Source organism: Scyliorhinus torazame, chromosome 7 (assembly GCF_047496885.1).
Source record: "Scyliorhinus torazame isolate Kashiwa2021f chromosome 7, sScyTor2.1, whole genome shotgun sequence".
NCBI lineage: Eukaryota > Metazoa > Chordata > Chondrichthyes > Carcharhiniformes > Scyliorhinidae > Scyliorhinus > Scyliorhinus torazame.
Genome location: NC_092713.1, coordinates 48,966,017 through 48,984,769, shown reverse-complemented (window position 1 = coordinate 48,984,769; position 18,753 = coordinate 48,966,017). Strand labels below are relative to the sequence as shown.

Genomic DNA, 18,753 nt, shown 5'->3' with positions numbered 1-18,753 from the left:
GTCACATTGGCTGGTCTTTATTGTAGAGGTCTCTTCAGGGATCCCGGCAACACCACCGGGTCCCATGGAGCAAAGCAATAATAATCGTTACTGGTGTCATAAGTAAGCTTACATTAACACTGCAATGAAGTTACTTTGAAAGCCCCTAGTCACCACACTCCAGCGCTTGTTTAGGTACACAGAGGAAGAATTCAGAATGTCCAAATTACCTAACATCACGTCTTTCAGAACTTGTAGGAGGAAACCGGAGCGCCCTGAGGAAACTCATGCAGACACAGGGAGAACGTGCAGACTCCGCACAGACAGTGACACAAACTGGGAATCAAACCCATGTTCCTGGTGCCAGGAGCCCAGAATGCAAGTTAAGCTCGGCACTCACCAAGGCCTGAGCAGGCCATCCTACCAAGCTTCCCTACAACCCCGTCGTGGACCACCTCCCACTGGGCTAAAAATTATGGGCATGTGAGAAAACAGCCTTAAATGGCCACCCGCAGATGGCAGGATGGAAACAGTTTTATTGACTAAATTTTATTAAATCAGAGGTTCATTTATGTGATGGAGAGGAGAAATGTCATTGTTGATGATTAGAAAATTGACACTGACATTTCTATTCCCACAGCCTCGGTTTCTTCTCTAATTCTCTCTTCGTCTAGTCTTACCGCTAGTTTAAAATATAAAGCAAACAAGACCAGTGTTTGAAACGCATATTTAAAAACACCGCAAGTTACAGTGAACAAGATTAAAATGGAGGCTTTCCGAGGACACGTAGCAGAGGAGGATCTTCATCAAAGAGTACTCTACAGTCTTCCAGGAATCTGGTTTTCCTGATCTTCCATTTCAATGTGACGATCCAGCGTGGACTAAGATAAAGGGGAACAGGAGCAAGCAATTAGCAAGGAAAGTTAAAAGAGAAAATATTTCAAGAGGCATTGAAGCAAAGCATGTGGCACAATCTGGCATGCTCTGGTAAACCCAGTTACATCCCTGTTACTATCGATACTCTTAGCTGAAGGCAGAACCTGTCATTTGCCACAAATTAAAATTTCCAGCCATTTATATGCTTTAAATTACCAGCACCATTTTCAACATTTAAACAGAGTCTCACGATCAAAATGTTTGAAATTCAGCGACAGTGCAAGTGATAGAATTTCTATGCTCTGTCCAGGAGTTAAAAAAATTAAAATGCTTGTGTTCATGTATCACTTGCTTGAAGTGCGTAAGAGTTAAAACCGGAGGGCGGCATGTGGCGCAGTGGTTAGCACTGGGACTGTGGCACTGAGGACCAAGGTTCGAATCCCGGCCCTGGGTCACTCTCCATGTGGGGTTTGCACATTCTCCCCATGTCTGCGTGGGTTTCACTCCCAGAACCCAAATATGTGCAGTTAGGTGGATTGGCCACACTAAATTGCCCCTTAATTGGAAAAAGAAAAATAATTGGCTACTCTAAATTTTAAAAAAGAGAGTTAAAATCTTGCAGTTGATAAGTCACTGAGCTCATGGCTCTCTCTACTAAATGGAAAAAATACATTCCGAATGGTGGTTTTGATGAAGGAATCGAAGAAGGAGGGGCGTTTCTGTCCCATCATCTAGGCATCTTAAATGCTTTACAGTAAATTAATATCCTGGCAATGCAGTGACAATTGAAATGAAATGAAAATCGCTTATTGCTACAATTCTGTAGCAGGTACAACAGAATTTGCAGAAAGTGACATTCCACAAACAGCAGTTAATATGAATGGATCAAAAGGAACATCGGAACAGGAGGAGGCCAGTTAGCCCTTCCCTGTTTCACCATTCACCGAGATCGATAGCCGATCTGCAACTTCTTATAGCCACCTATGCCCTACAATCCCTTTATATCTCTGATCAATTGGTAAACCTTTGTTTTAAATGTAACAATTTAAGAGCCGGTGCAGACTCGATGGGCCGAATGCCCTCCTTCTGCACTGCAAATTCTATGATGACAATTTACGACACACCAATTGCCACCTTTTGTTTCATAAGGTGTTACTTAATTTCACCTCTTGGAAAGTTTGGTTCCATTTTCTCTTGAAGGAAGACTGCAATGCCCCCATCCCCCACTCCCCTCAACCAGCAGAAATATTTTCTATCCTTCCTCTCTGTTCACTTTAATATTGTGGAAAACGATCCATAAAATCCACCCCTAACCTTCAAAATTCCATTAATCACGACTCTTTCTTGCAGATTGTTACAATTTAAATGCTGATGAGCTTGCTCATTTAGACAGTCCACTGGAAACAGATAGGTAGAGGTCTTTGGCGAGCTCTTGGTGCAAGAAAAATTGGCATCATCCTTATGTATTCTCCTTCACAAACACACAATCACACTCAACATCATGACTCAAAATAAATTACAGTCATTTGCCAAGACACTTGTACAAGAGAAACTGCCAATCAAACAAAACAGAATCTTGGATATTCTTGAATAACTGACACTGGAATTTACAAAAAAAATGTAAAAGAAAAATGATGAAAGAAATCAATGGGGACATTTCTCCGCCCAGTATCAGGAGCTGTCAGATCAACTGGAATGCAGTTTAGATACAGAATATGTAAAAGAGATTTTCAATGCTATAGGTTTTTAACCTTGGATCCATCACAAGGGAGATCATCAAATATCTGTCCAACTGCAGCCCGGCCAAAAGCATACTGCCTTTGCAATTCAATCTCTCTGTACTTCTCTACTCCCTAACTTGTAATTGTTTTTTGCCTTATAGTAATGAAAACATTTTCTCCAATGTCCTCCCTCAGGTAGATAATAATTTTTTGTATAGGGAGTAAGTTATTATTTACAAGCCCTTAGTGTTGGGTGGGGTTACTGGGTTATGGGGATAGGGTGGAGGTGTTGACCTTGGGTAGGGTGCTCTTTCCAAGAGCCGGTGCAGACTCGATGGGCCAAATGGCCTCCTTCTGCACTGTAAATTCTGTGATCAGACACCATTGAAGTTCACTCGTCTCTGCTATCTCGACCTTAAAAAAAATGTCCAAAACAGAAAAAGTTTACCTCAATGCACCAGGGAAGCTTTTTCATTTCCTGCGAAAACCAGCTTCATGGCAAGGGTAGTATTGCACATTTGTGCTGAATAATGTGCAGTTTTCACCCTGTGAACTAGATCTCCCTAGAGTCGGTGCAAAGACTATTGCAGCGCTTTTTACACTGTATCCAGTCAGGACAGAATAGTGGAGAAACTTTTTATCCCATTTCAGCATGGGGTCCCAATGGTGAAAGATAATGCACCTGACAACTACACCAGCTAATCGCCGCAAGTTGCTTTTTTGTAGTGTGTAAAGAAGTGGATCAGTAATTCAAAAATGAAGTATAGTACAGAACAAAGGGGCACATTTTGATCTTGGAATTATACATCAGACCCATCACATGATGCATCCATTTGGAAAGTTGGCAAGCAACACTGGCAAAGCACTGGTAACAGATCAGAAAACGGCACATGCAGGGGAATTTTTAATCTCCGGTTGGTGGGAAAAGGGTGGGGAGCAACTAAAATAGAGCAGCTCCATGTCCTGCTCCCATTGAACGAATGTGGGTGGCCCAATCATATCCTTCCCTGCCAGCTAATTGACACACACTGTTAGAAGCAGCTGACCAGTGACAGCCAAAGAAGAACAAGGGCAGCAGATGCAAGGGAACACCACTACCTGCAAGTTCCCCTCCAAGTCACCCACCATCCTGACTTGGAAATATCTCACCGTGCCTTTACTGTTACTGCATCAAAATCCTAAAACTCCCTCCATAACAGCACTGTGAGTGTACCTACACCACATGGACTACAGCAGATCAAGGTGGCAGCTCACCACTACCTTCTTGAGGGCAATTAGGGATGGACGGAAAATTCAGGTCTGCCCAGTGACACTCACATCTCGTGAAAGATTTTCAAAAAAGTTAGGCTGCACAATTAAAATTTGCCGGGCCATCAACTTACTGCATTCTCCTGTGTCAGCTTCCTATTGCAAGTTAAAATCACCCCTTTTGGTTTCAGGATACATAAAATGTCTGATTGTTTTTGAGTATTTAAATTAAATAAAAACAAGCTTCCTGCAGAGAATTGATAAAATCAATTTTCTATTGAAAAGTAAAACAAATCTAATACATGTTCAAAATGGACCTTGCAAATAATGGAACTGCCCCCCTTCTCTGAGCAAATGCTCCAGGTTTCTGCAAAATGGCAAATTCAAAGGACTGAAATTTAGGCCTGACGTTACATCCAACTCACCTGCATCAGGACTCGTTCCTTTTTTAATCGGCTATAAAAACGTAGGACGTCAGCGTTCGCGTGGACCACTCTGCTGTCAAAGTCCATCACTCGAAGACCTTCCAGGCTTCGAGCACGAGAGAGAGCCACGTATGCCTGACCGCTTTCAAATACCCGTGCCAGTGAGATCTCCACACAGTCTAGTGACATGCCCTGAGACAGAGGAACGAGAAAACAATTTAAGTGAATGAAACAAAATATAAAATCACGTATGTTTCAGGTACACACACACATAAACAAACAAACACTCCATTCTCGCAAATGTACAAAAATGAAAATCAGCAGTGATGAAGAATGGGCTGTTAACTTTCCATCACCTGTTTCACGCTATTGCGCAAAGTCACAATCTACCCACCTCCTCATTGCAGCCTCCATTTATGATTTCCGAGTTAGCTTTTATTTTAAATCTCTACAATGAACTTCGCTTGTTTAGAGGAAACAAACTAAAGGGACACCTGTGTAATTGTCATCTCCCCATTTGCCAACCCCTGGCCTGGACAATACCCCTCGGCTAACGAAAAGGTGACAAGAGAACTACAGTGCCTTATAACATCCATCAAATGTAATCTCTTCCAATAATTGACTTCCCACCCCTCCAACAAAAGATCACAGAGCCCCAAGCCATCTCTTAATTAATCTTTGTGCAACAGTCACAAGCTTTACTGGCAAAGCTGAAGAGTCCCACCCACCAGAATCTGTATCTGTCCCCAGGAGGTTTGGTGGAGGAACTTTGAAGTTGTGGACTGAAAAGATCAGCGACAGCCCATCCGTGAAATGTTTTGTTTCATAACTCCGTGCGGGGGTGGTGGGATGAGAGAGAAATGGTATATTAACCCTTGGAGAGCCAATGGAAGGATTCAGCATCAAAATAAAATAAAACAGAGATTTGACGGACTGGCTTGTTGTGTTTCCCCAGAGGTCAGACAATGCCACATCAGCTCTGATTGGTGTCACACCATTGCAACCCCAGTTAAAATGAGTGGAACTATTGACAGGATATGGTAGCAGCTCCTGGTTCATGGTGCTGCCAGAGTTGCTGAAAGGGAAGGAAAGCGGAAATTTCAGTCTCACTTCAGTTTGGGAGGTCAACGTTTTTTTTCTTTAAGGTTTAATAACTATAATTATTCACTTTATAAAATATTACTGAGGAAATTCTTTGAACGAAAGATTTCCTGGGTTTCCACTTCAAGGGAGTTCCACAACCAATCAGACAGGTCGATTGGCCAAGGAATTGGGCAGAATCTTACCCCGTGGAGAGTTCCAGTCTCCACTCTGATTCAGTCCAAGGCAGGAAGGCCTGTGTATGGCCTTCCCACCAACTGAGGCCCTTAAGGAGGAAATAGCCTCACCCCACTGGCATTAACCCAGCGGCGGGAGGGGGCTCACCGTGTGGGGTGGAGTACAAGTAAACCTGTGTGGGGAACCATCGTGGTGGGGGCCCCTGGTTCCAAGGGAATACTGTGGTGCAGTAATGTCACTGGACTGTAAAACGTCAGGGAGCACGGATTCAAATTCACCATGTAGACTGGTGGAATAAAGATCAATTAATAAAATTAAAGGGCTTGGCATCAGGACGGAGGGCCCTGGAAGCCAACCCTTTGCACTTAGTTCCCAGATCCCTCCTCTTGACTCCCATCCCGTGACATCTTCACTCCGCCCCCCAAAAACTTGCCTCTGCCCTGGAATCCAATGATGATCCAAGGCCTCTGGTGGGTGTCACCACATCCCCAACACTGCCATTCAATATAGCTGCCAGCTTCTGATTGACAGGCATCTCCCAGCAGCTGGGACTTCCACTCATGGGGTTTTTGATCCCGGGGAAGTCCCACTGCTGACCTTACAAGTGCCTGAGTAGAACAGGATGTTGCAGGCCTTCCAGAAAAAAAGAGGAGCTCCTAGCAGCTCTTCAGTCAATGCCAGAGACCCCCATTGCCTCCACAAGATTCCGCTCACCAATACAGAGAGTTTCCCCACATTTGTTAGCAACATTTTCAATTCCGTGTATTGCTCAACAGAAATATGGATGTATTCTATCAATATTTAGGCGGGGAGGGGGGAATGTATCTGAATTTTCAAATTTGCACGTAAAAGTTAGTTTAGATTACATCAAGTGCCTCAGTTTGCAGCATCCGGGCCCTGGGGTGAAATGTTCAGGGCTGGGACTACACAGTCTACAATGATACTTAGTGCGGTATACCATCAACAGTGCACTCATCAGAGCCACTGTCCTTCAGATGGAATATAAAACGGACAATCAAATTAGCAATATTCAAAGAAGGAGGAGGATTTATTCCAGGGTTCTGGCCAATATTCCTCTATTTGCATAAAATGCTGCATTTGTCGATAGAACAGACCTCTGTGACATTATCATAAATGTACGGAACTTACACTTAATTCTATGTCCAAATCAATCACTAGAGGGAGCTAAATGTAGAACTATATAAGGCATTGATACCAAGCCTCGTGGGTGAGAGGTTGAGGAGAAAGCTAGAAGACAGACTGAAGGAAAGATAGTGCGAATGAGTGTAGAGATTAGTATATCAGTGTAGTTTGTATTTTTTAAATTATCAACTGTGTGTTATGTAGGAGTAAGTGTTTAATCCAATTAAGTAGTGTAAGTAAATCTATAGCTTTGTTCAATATAAAAGCTATTTGTGGTCTTTGTGAACACTACGCCAACCATCCTCGGATTAGCAACACAAAGAACACCACAGCCTCCACTTTAAAGCAATTAATTATCCATTGAAATGCTTGATGAAATCTCAAAGAGAGGTGGCACATAACTGTATTCTTGCAAAAATCCCGAACAGCATCTTTACGAGACTAAAATCCTTCTTCCAGGAAAGCACAATACCTGACAACGTGCACTTTTTTAAAAAAAAGGAAGATCGCACATTGTAATGAAATATTTTGGATGCATGTGTTTTTCAGACTCTGTTCCTAGTTGGAGCACAGACTAGGTCCTTGTTTCTGGAGGAAGAGTTTCCAAATTGGTTTACCTGGTTGCAATACCATTTCTGAAAATAAAAAAAAATAAAAAACAGCTTCTGGCTCAGTGGCTAAGGAAAGGGAAGCCAATTGGGAAGAGGAAATAGGCTGGGAGTTTGAATTTCAGCAGAAGATGAGATGAGATTCATTAACAGTACAGAGCAGGACCAGTCGGGCTCTTTTAAAAAAAACAATTTGGACAAGGTGTGAAGTGTACTTGCGAGTGAGATGGTAGGTATCCCAGCGGAAGGAGAAGAGGACAGAGACTGTGAAGTTGTGAGTGCAAGGCAGCGGAGGTGAGAATTAATGGCACAGTAAAGATGAAGGCCAAAAGAAAAAAAGAGGCTGATTTGGGGGGCTGAACTGTGAGGATCTGGAAAACTGCACCTCTTGGTGAAACTTGGGTTTGATAAAACAGCTGAACCCATCGCTGCACAAATGAAAAACTGAAACTCTACCTGGGAAGAGCAGAGTTTGGTGGAACCCTTCCAGCTGCGATTAATGCCATATACAGTGTTAGGACTGCTGATGAAATCGGTGGGATCTATCCTTGTGGTATCAGCCAAACTGTAATTTTATAATTTCCACAGAATAACATTTGTTTGCTAGGTTAAACATAAATTACGATAGTTTGATTGTTAAAGTGTAAAAGTGTTAAAAAGTGAAACCTTGTCCGTCAGCTTTCTTTCACTGGGGTTGTTTGGAAAGTTTAATTCTTTCAAAACAATACCTGACTCTTGTGAATGGAGATGGCCCAGGCCAACTTCAGAGGTAGCTGGTGTCTCGTCAGGTAGGTCCCACCTAAAGCTTTAATCAACCAACGCTCTGGCTTTATCGTCTCTGTAACACCACATAAGAATCGCACTCTGGGCAGCGCTGTAGGAATAAAAGAAACCTTCTACAGTGCATATGTTTCAATTATTAAAAAGATATCTGTAACATGTAACCACTGATGCCTCAATATATACAAAGACCCAACACAGTCAAAACTAAAAATGGACGGAAATGCTATTACGCCACTTTATTTATGGAGAGCGCGGATGTTGTGCCGGAATCTTGTGCCGGAAATTCAAAAATATTATTAACCAGATAATCTGCATGTTAACTGAAGGAACATAACATAAGAACATAAGAACTAGGAGCAGGAGTAGGCCATCTGGCCCCTCGAGCCTGCTCCACCATTCAATTAGATCATGGCTGATCTTTTGTGGACTCAGCTCCACTTTCCGGCCCGAACACCATAACCCTTAATCCCTTTATTCTTCCGAAGTCCGAAAATATTTTCTGCATGTTTCCTGCCTTACAGCCAGCCTGAGAACAGACTAGCTGCCTGTCAACAGGAAAAGGCTGTAGGACCAGGCCACAACGGGGAGCAGAGAGGAGGAAGGGGGGAGAAATCGCGGACAGGGAGGAGAACGAGGGTCTCAGATCATGCGGCTGGAGGGGAGCAAGATTGTTGGGTTGTGAGAGGATACAGGATAAACATTCCTGCTCCTCCTGGCCCACAGGCAGTACTACAAGTGTTTTTCTCATAGAGCTGGTCCTTTTGGCTTAAATAGTCCCAGAGTACCAAAAATCTTAATTGAAATGCGTTAAAGATGAAAGACCTGTAAAAAGGTGAATACCCTAACCCTAGCACGATAGCCTTAACCACCTTTATCATGCAACCTCTCACCGAGAGCACATTGATCCCCTGCTCGTCTCTGTTAAAACAAGTGGACAGATTTGAAGTGGGTTAGTGTCATGAAACTGTTACCTTCTCACCTGCTCTACTGTTCTTGGAGGGATTAAAATTACCACTGTATCTCTTGTCACTGCACAGTCATCATCGCTGTGTGCCCATTGTTGCTGCCTCCCACTCATTGCACCCCTCGCTGTCCTGCTTCACTCATTGCCTACCCAATGTTATGCTCCCTGAGTGAGGTGCGAGTGAGGCTGCGAGGGCTCAAGGGTTGGGAGTAGGGCAGTGATTGGCAGGCAGTAATATTTTCAACAGACTAACTCCGACATTACTGTCTTAAAATCTCAGCAAGGCCGAAAACTTTGTTGGCTGCCTTTACTACATTATGGTCACAAAAAACCTACTTGTGAGCAACAAAAAGCAGCAATTAACTGGTAACGTACAGCAGGGCAATCCACATCTCAACACTATTTCATGCAATGTTGATGAGGTATCTACATTTGCTTGAATCCATTTTGTCATCATTTTTGAAAACATCTACCAAAATAGCTCGATTTCAGTGTAGCAACACTTTCCCACTCTTTTTATTTACTTACTGTTTTTCCCAATGAAGGGGCAATTTAGTGTGGCCAATCCACCTACCCTGCACATCTTTGGGTTGTGGGGGTGAGACCCACGCAGACACGGGGAGAATGTGCAAACTCCACACAGACAGACAGTCTTAACTGAATCCTTATAATCGACTCCCTTATATGACCATCAGCGTTCAACAAATCTCATCCCCAGTTTCTTAATGACCTTGAAAAAAAATACTAAACACCCCATAAGAGTCGTTTAGATGTCCCAATAAATGAAATATCCCTTTGCCTCAGCATACACGGTCTGTACACTTAAACCAGAATTTTCCTCGAGCAACATTGATTTGCACCGTAATGAACCTGGACACCAGTTAGCTTTATTTACAATGTTGTTAACTCAACCTGGATTATCACCAATTATAGAGAATCTGATACTTTTCCCCAATAGCCACTTTTCCCCGATAGCCACTTTTCCCCGATAGCCACTTTTCCCCGATAGCCACTAATTTATCCCTAATAGCCACTAATTTATAAAACGCAGTGCTGGTCAGTATGGGCTGAATAATATGCTCGGGTGGTGTGCGAGACCCAGACTTCTGACTTCCAGGCCCATCGTTCAAACAAACTCACCGTATAAAACGCTACTTAATCCACTTATGCTCGGGGGGGGGGGTAGTTTTGAGGCTCCAAGGCGGTGAGCAATCCACTCAGTGTTGGAGGGTGGGAGGTCTGGCCGCAAAGGTCATTGGCTGTGACCCAGAACAAGGACAAGGCCAGTAATTTAAAGGGCCCCTGACAGGGGGCATTGTCAAGGGACCCAGCAAATTTCTGCACTGAGCAGAGTTCAGTAGTATTTTTGGACAGGAGCGGTTGAATAAACTCGGTTAGCTATGAGGAGCGGTTGAATAAACTCGGTTTGTTCTCACTGGAACGAAGGAGGTTGAGGGGCGACCTGATAGAGGTCTACAAAATTATGAGGGGCATAGACAGAGTGGATAGTCAGAGGCTTTTCCCCGGGGTAGAGGGGCCAATTACTAGGGGGCATAGGTTTAAGGTGAGAGGGGCAAGGTTTAGAGTAGATGTACGAGGCAGGTTTTTTAAGCAGAGGGTAGTGGGTGCCTGGAACTCGCTACCGGAGGAGGTGGTGGAAGCAGGGACGATAGTGACATTTAAGGGGCATCTTGACAAATACATGAATAGGATGGGAATAGAGGGATACGGACCCAGGAAGTGTAGAAGATTGTAGTTTAGTCGGGCAGCATGGTTGGCACGGGCTTGGAGGGCCGAAGGGCCTGTTCCTGTGCTGTACATCTGTTGAACATCGGACATGTGCAGAGTTTGCCATTGAGCAGAGGTGGCAATCTTTTTGAACATCAACAGGTTTTCCACTTCAGTTGTCTGGTTGTCGCATGTTTCCCTCCAGAGACGTCCAAGCCATTAGAGCAAGGGGAGAGATGGGGGACGAAAAGCCAAACTAGCCCTTCGATTTAATGATGACCCCCTGTGAGCGCTCCTCTGTGCCATTTCAAATTGACTGCCATCAAACTAATGCCATCCAGTGGGAAGGAGAGTAATCCGTCTAAAACACATGCAGTCCAGGAGGTTATTACTGCTGAGGTCATTAGCATTGAGCTGGTGAGGTGCATGTGGTCCTAATGACCTTTATGAGGTGGGCCAGGCTCAGCAAGTCCACAGTTTGTGCAACCTTGTGCCAGTGTGCTACATGGTAGCATTGCAACTGCTGGAGGAATGGGTGATTGGTTGGAGCGCCAAGGCAGCATGGTACAGAAAAGGTATTGGTGTTAGTGCCAATGTCAGTGTGCCTGGGAGCTGGTACCCTGTGCAGATGAGGAAGGTGGACATCATCTAGGCTGCCAAGCATTGTATTAATAATGGATGGGCAGAATGATGGCAAATAAACAACCATTGCTAGTGACTGCAATGTTACACCTATTTTCAGGAAAAGTGTCCCCATAATGCCCGGGAAACAGGCCGGACTGGAAGGGGTGTGCCAAACCTTGTACCGACTCCATTTGAGGAAGAGGTTCTCATGCTTTGGGAATCTGAGCCACCCAGGTCCATTGGCAGATGCAAGATCGGAGGAAGGCATGGGTCGGGAGCGATGACAAACGGCTGAGACAGAGAAAAGGGGATCGGACAAGTAGGAGGTGGAAAGAGGTTTGGCTTGCTTAAATGAAAGTTAAAAACCTTGGTTCATTGTTTAAACTGAGAGAAGCTTCATAATCGGAATGTTGCTACAAGTCTGTATAGTGCCTGCATAGTCTCATCTCTTATATTGCACACAACTGCAATGTTGCTGAGGATTGGGCCTTTGTGCAGCTGTGTAAAGGTTTGTGATGACCAGTAACCCCCTTACTTCGGTCTCTGTCACAGGTCAAGTATCTTCTGCTGACCCTCATCTAGATGCCAGGATATCATTCCCCTCTGGGAAATTAGGACAAGCCCTTGAGAATGCAGCGTGATATCCCCTCTCTGTCCCAAGCACCAGTAGTGATCCTTGGGAAGGATGATGAGGGCATGCACAATCCGGTGAGGACACTTCACAATCACACAAGCAGTTGCCGGAGAGTGTGGTGGAGCAGACGTCGGGCAGTCAGAGGAGTGTCCAGGGTGATCCAGAGGCCATTACAGAGTCAGATGATAAGCCTCTGGAATCGTCTGCGAGGTAGCAGATTCTGGATATCCAGCGTGTGGAGATTTGGCAGATAAACCAGAGGGATTGTTCGTTCTGGCCCGGATTGTGGAGGTGTCCATCCAGGCCATGTGCACTGCTATCACCCACTCAAAACAAACCTATTGGACTTTAACCTTGTGTTGTAAGACTTCTTATGGTGCTCACCCCAGTCCAACACCGGCATCTCCACATCATGACTCTTTGGAATCATGACTCTTTGGAATGCCATGCTTACTGCATTAATAGACTGATAACTGATTTGAAGGGGAAAACTGAGCACATTGAAAATGCTATCGTGGGTATGCATTCTGGCCTGTACACCAGCGCCCTGGCTTGGAGCTCAGGGATCCAGAGGGACCAGGAGCATGGGCACCAAGGCTGCTCCTGGGACCTCACCGAAAGGCAGGGAGGACCAATTAATCTAGTGGCGGAGGACGAGCACCAACTGCCACCATCTGGAAGAACCTCTCAGGACACCTCTGACGGGGGCAGCATCTCATCCATCCACCCTCCATTGACACAATCCTCGTGCAGTGTCACGGCGACAGAAAATCCTCCTGCCACTCAACAGGAGTCTTAAAGCATGGCAGGCCACTCGAACCCTCAGCTGCTGAGGATGTCCACTGAAGCCATCAAAGCCCACGGAGGCAGATCAGCAGCCTCTCGAAGAGCAGCTGTAAGTCAGGAAAGAGCACAGCACCGAAACACTCAGAAACCCAGCAAACAAACTCCATACTTACCACCAAGGGGATTCCCATGGGCGCATTCCTGTACCAGCCTCCCCGAACAGGCGCCGGAATGTGGCGACTAGGGGCTTTTCACAGTAACTTCATTTGAAGCCTACTTGTGATAATAAGCGATTTTAATTTCATTTCCTTATGCCAGTTAACGTTCAGCCCCGTAACCGATATGTAACTAAACCTGGACCTCATTGTTTCTCATGTCGAGGATATTAAAGTATGTTTTGGCTATCGAACATCTTTAGGGAGACGTACAATAGCTTTAATAGTTTGAGGCAAAGAAAGGTGCATTGAGTGACAATAATTTGGACAGGGTGTAAGTGTGTTGACAGGAGTCTCACATTCCACATGTGGCATGCATGCATTCGGAGACTGGAACTTCAGAAGTCATTGAAACCTCTGCCATAACAAGTCAGGCCTCGGTGTCATGGCCATCCGTGAATTTACATCTGGTGCCTTCCACCTGAACTGCACCGTGTTCCGTCCTCTCTTCCTCAGGGACATCCCCTCTCTGGATAGTGAGTTTATGGATGGTGCTGCACACCACATCTTGAGGGACACACGTGATGAAACATGTGGTAATGCTCCTCCTAAATCAGTCGAGGCAACTGAACCTCATCTTCAATAGGCCGATGGTCTGTTTGACGATGGCCCTAGTGTTTCCATGATGGTTATTGTAACTTCACTCCGTATTTGTGCTGGGCACCCTCACTTGATGCCACAAGCCATGTCTTCACCTGAGTCACCCAGAAGCCCTTCATCAAGGGCATCAGAGCTGCTGAATAGTCAGGCACCTGCGAGTGTCGCTGCTGCCCATGATCCTTCGATGATAATCACAGACAAGCTGGATATTCGATGAGTGGAAACCCTTATGAAGGTGCAGGGCTGTCCAACAGGTGCCTTTGTGGCAATGTGTGTACAGTCAATGAAGCCTAGGGAAGCCTGCAAATTCTCTCCCATGGAATCAATAGAATCCCTTGTGGTAGTCACCACTGTTTGTATATATGACATATATGAGAAGTAATACGGTAAGGTCCCTGTACCACAGGTACGGGGGTAGATCCCTGCCTGCTGGCCCCGCCCAGTAGGCGGAGTATAAATGTGTGTGCTCACCAAGCTGTAGCCATTTCAGCAGCAGCTGTAGGAGGCAACTCACCTCTGCTTAATAAAGCCTCGATTACTCTCGTCTCGTCGTAATTGATAGTGCATCATCCCTACAGTGCAGAAGGCCATTTGGCTCATTGTGGCTGTACCAAACCTTCTAAAGAACACCCTATTTAGGCCTCCTCCCCTATCCCCATAACCCCACCTAAGCTGTACATCTTTGGACTGTGGGAGGAAACTGGGGCACCCAGAGGAAACCCACGCAGACACGGGGAGAACATAAAATCTCCACTCAGACAGCCACGTGAGGGTGATGTCATTCCTGGCCCTTCGCATCAGTGAAGACCTAAATGCAATGGTGTGCAGCAGGCTGCGTTCCACAGAGGTCTCCACACACTGTCTGAAAGTATCCTCTCACAAAGAGGTTGAGTGCAACAGTAACCAGAACAGCTCCAGGCATTGGGTGCTCCCAACACAGTTGGACAAAATCTCCCCTGCCAGCATGTCAAAGGGATGTGGCCTTGGCTCTTGACTGCCCGAGCCTCCTCTTGTATTGGGTCTCATACATCTGCAGCTGTGCCTATATACTCGAAGGGCTGCACAGGACCACCTGCCCCTCATTCGAGGGCTTATGACGGCTTCATCACCCTCTGGTGTGGCGTAGCTCTGGCACCCTCATGCACCAGCAGTGTATCCTGGAACTCCTAATGCGCCCTTCTTCCTTTCAATCTCCTCCTCCTCCTCTCTGGATGTTTGTGGCCTAGTTTGAAGGCTAAAGTGATGGTCAAGGCCCAAATGGACCTCTCAGCAGGAGGAATAAGGCCTCTAATTAGGATAAGTTTAAAATGCAGCTCTGTTTCTCACATGAAGCACTTCCAGCAGTCACAGAACCTGAAACTTAGGGCTCAGCTGAACCTTTTCAACCTTCCCAAAAAAATAGGAAACCCACCAGATGTGAAACACACCATGCAAGCGTTTTATTGTAGATGCTACATATTATTCCAGTCAGTTGCCTGATTAATCTGCACAGGCTCCCAACGTTTATTCCTGCCTGCCATATTATCCAGAACTGGCATAACATCGGGAACATGAGCCGACAGCTAACATAATTGGCGTGGGCGCAGAACGCCATGTTTTCAAGTTCTATAGTTTTCTGCCTGATTTATAGGATGCCTACAGTGCAGAAGGAGGCCAGTCAGCCCATCGTGTCTGCATCGACCCTCTGAAAGAGCACTCTAATCCAGGCCCAAACTCCCGCCCTATCCCTGTGACCCCACCTAACCGTTCGACACTAAGGGGCAATTTAGCATGGCCAATCCACCTAACCTGCACATCTTTGGACTGTCCGAGGAAACCAAAACACCCGGAGGAAACCCAGGCAGACACAGGGAGAAAGTGCAAACACCACACAGTCGCCCAAGGTTGGATTTGAACCAGAGTCCCTGGCGCTGTCAGATAGCAGTGCTAACCACTGTGCCACCATGCTGCCCTTCCTTACCATAAAATACATCGAAAACAATTACATTAGAGATAAATTGTCCTAGTTTTAATTTATTTTAATCCCATCAGAAAGTAAGTCACATGCACTGTATCAAATAATTTTAATACTTCAAAATTCTAATCTTTTACAACCTGCTATTTTTAGACGAGTTAATATATCTGTATAATTGCATATCTTTGCATTTACTTACAGGTAATAGGAATTAGTCGCTTTCCTCTTCAAGGATTAGAGGAAACCAGTTGTTTAACCTCTGCTCGAATAATTGCTGTTCAGATACCATTTGAACAGTTTCTAGTGTTTATGAATAGTAGAGATTCCTCAAGTACGATGAGAGAGGAAAAAAAACGGAGAGGAGATCTGATAGATGTATTCGAGATCGTGAAGGGTCTGGACAGAAAAGTTGGGAGAAACTGTTCCCACTCATGAAAAAAATCGAGAATGAGCGGACACAGATTTAAAGTAATTGGCAAAAGAAGCCAAAACCACATGAGGAAAAAAGCTTTTTCAGTACAGGTGAGTAGTTAGGGTCTGGAATGCACTGCCTTTCAGTGTGGTGGAGGCAGGTGAGCCATTCAAAAGGGAATTAAGCAGTTACCCGAGAAGAAAGAATGTTCAGAGTTACGGGGAGAAGGTGAGAGATTGACGTGAGGTGAATTGCAGAGACAATGGGCTGAATGGCCTCCTGTGCTGTAACAATTCTGTGATTCTGTGAAAAGCACTACATGAACTTCTGACTGTTCTATTTTGCTAGCTGGAAAATCAGAATTAAAAAAAACATTTTTCCATGCATCCTACTTTTGAAATAATTAACCACATTCCATCACCTCCTAATTCTTGATAACTGTGCAAAAACACCTACTTTTGTTTCCAAGATCAAAATCAACGACAACGCCTCGAGCACCGTTTACCATTCCCCTCTCGATGTCCAAGTTTTTAGTCAGAATCACCTGCAGAACAGAGGAAGCCAGCTCAGGATGGAGAACAGTAGGGTCAGAGCTGTCCCCGAATACAAAACATCACTTACTTACAGCCTTAGCATACAGAGTCTCTCTTTTGGCACTGGTAACCAGTGTTTTCCTTTGGATATCACTGAAGGGCTGTTTAGCACAGGGCTAAATGGCTGGCTTTGAAAGCAGACCAAGGCAGGCCATCAGCACGGTTCGATTCCCGTACCAGCCTCCCCGAACAGGCGCCGGAATGTGGCGACTAGGGGCTTTTCACTGTAACTTCATTTGAAGCCTACTTGTGACAATAAGCGATTTTCATTTCATTTCATTTCATAGTCCAGCATTGTTTAGATGCCAGGTCATCAAACCAGTTGAAATACAAATCATAGGGTCTAATGGGTGAGAAACCAACAGGTACCCAATGGAATGGGAATTGGGGTCGAGGAGGATATCCAAATACAAGGATGATAATAATATCAGAGTGGACTAGTTCTAACGCAGAAACAGTAGCCTCGGATATTAAATACAAACCTGTGCCCCTTTCTTCAGTTGCAGTGTCTGCCCTGCTGGACATTGCGTATTTAACGTTTGTATGAGCATGGGATCACTATCAACAGCTTCAAATGTGTGTGACTCTCCTGTAAACACAAAAATAAAAATGAATGGGTGAACTCAGTTGCCTAGCTTCTCCCATGCAATACAAAGTGTTGCATTAAATTGACTTAAAGGTATTATATTTATCGCAGTGAAAGAGTAGCTCATCATGACTTATCCAAAGGTTAAGAAGTGAAAGCTTAAGGCGATGGAACACACCCAGGTTGTAGCACAGAGTTTTACCACATATATAGCAGGAATACTGCAACGGGATTTTCAGATGTCCAGACAGAGGCTAGGAAAATCAAGAGGCCAATGTCATTTTGCTTGAAGCTCATCATTGTCAAAGATTTGGGTGTAATTTGCATGTTTCATGCTGCCAGATTTTTAAAAAGACTAAAATTCCCTCATAACTCCCTTTTCACCTGCCTCTCCCATCAAAATAATGACCTCACCTTTTCTGGAGAACCTTTTAGTCTGAATAAAAATAAATTTTCAATATATTTTTAAAAAACAGTAAAACAATGCATCTCATTCCTGCAGCTTCATGTGGCCTGTTATATATCCTTGCACATATATTCCATATGCCCTTCCGTTGTTTCATGCTCATCAGCTCATCATTGTCTCTCGTTTTCTGCTGATGAAGAACCTGCGTCGGTGACCCTCAGATTCTGAGACGACAAGAAACAAATTGGGCAGCATACATCTTTCCAAACATGAAGGGTTAACTGGGGTTGAGAGCGCGATAGGGTGGGGGAGTGGGCCTAGGCAGGGTGCTCTTTCAGAGGGGCAGTGCAGGCTCGACAGATCGAACGGCCTCCTTCGGCACTGTAGGGATTCTATTCTATGAAAATGTTGAGCTAGGTTTCCTCAAGATGCTTCAAATTAAAAATACCAGGCTTGGCAATAGCGCAGACGGAGGGGCTGAAATCTTTTCTGTCTACTGATTACAAGGGTCATACGTAAAACAAGTTTGGACAGTCGAATGAATATGGCTCTATAGCAGGAAACAAAAAACTCTCCAATTGGGATTCCATTCAGGCAGTCTTACACCCACAGTTTTAAATGAAACAAAATGATACAGCTCCCATTCATGAGTAAAAACTTGCAACACGCGAAAGCAAATAATTATGTTTCATAGAATTTACAATGCAGATGAAGGCCATTCGGCCCATCGAGTCTGCACCGGCTCTCGGAAAGAGCACCCTACCCAAGGTCAACACCTCCACCCTATCCCCATAACCCAGTAACCCCACCCAACACTAAGGGCAATCTTGGACACCAAGGGCAATTTATCCTGGCCAATCCACTTAACTTGCACATCTTTGGACTGTAGGAGGAAACTGGAGCACCCGGAGGAAACCCACGCACACACGGGGAGGATGTGCAGACTCCGCACAGACAGTGACCCAAGCTGGAATCGAACCTGGGACCCTGGAGCTATGAAGCTATTGTGCTATCCACAATGCCGTGCTGCCTAATGTTCAAAGTATAAAAATAACAATTGGCTTATAACTCAAGCTGTATGTTGCTCCAGCCCCAAGAGGACCAGAGACTGCTCTCCACTTTGAGAGTACGTTGACTGGCGGTCATTTAACCAGAGGGTCACCACACCTCAAGCCGAGGAACAAGGTTGA

The 18,753-nt window shown here is 45.0% G+C and overlaps 1 protein-coding gene across 1 annotated transcript in view; it reads right to left on the bottom strand.

The window, feature by feature from the left end:
- Nucleotides 1–692: 692 nt before the first annotated feature.
- Nucleotides 693–18,753, bottom strand: part of pif1 (PIF1 5'-to-3' DNA helicase homolog (S. cerevisiae)) — a 44,724-nt gene continuing 26,663 nt past the window's right edge. Inside the window, exons 9-13 of the mRNA XM_072510655.1 lie at nt 17,054–17,160; nt 16,435–16,522; nt 8,007–8,152; nt 4,250–4,441; nt 693–860 (exon numbers count right to left, since the gene is read on the bottom strand). Coding sequence (XP_072366756.1) covers nt 798–860; nt 4,250–4,441; nt 8,007–8,152; nt 16,435–16,522; nt 17,054–17,160 — 596 coding nt within the window. The 3' untranslated portion in view covers nt 693–797. The remainder of the gene's footprint in view (nt 861–4,249; nt 4,442–8,006; nt 8,153–16,434; nt 16,523–17,053; nt 17,161–18,753) is intronic.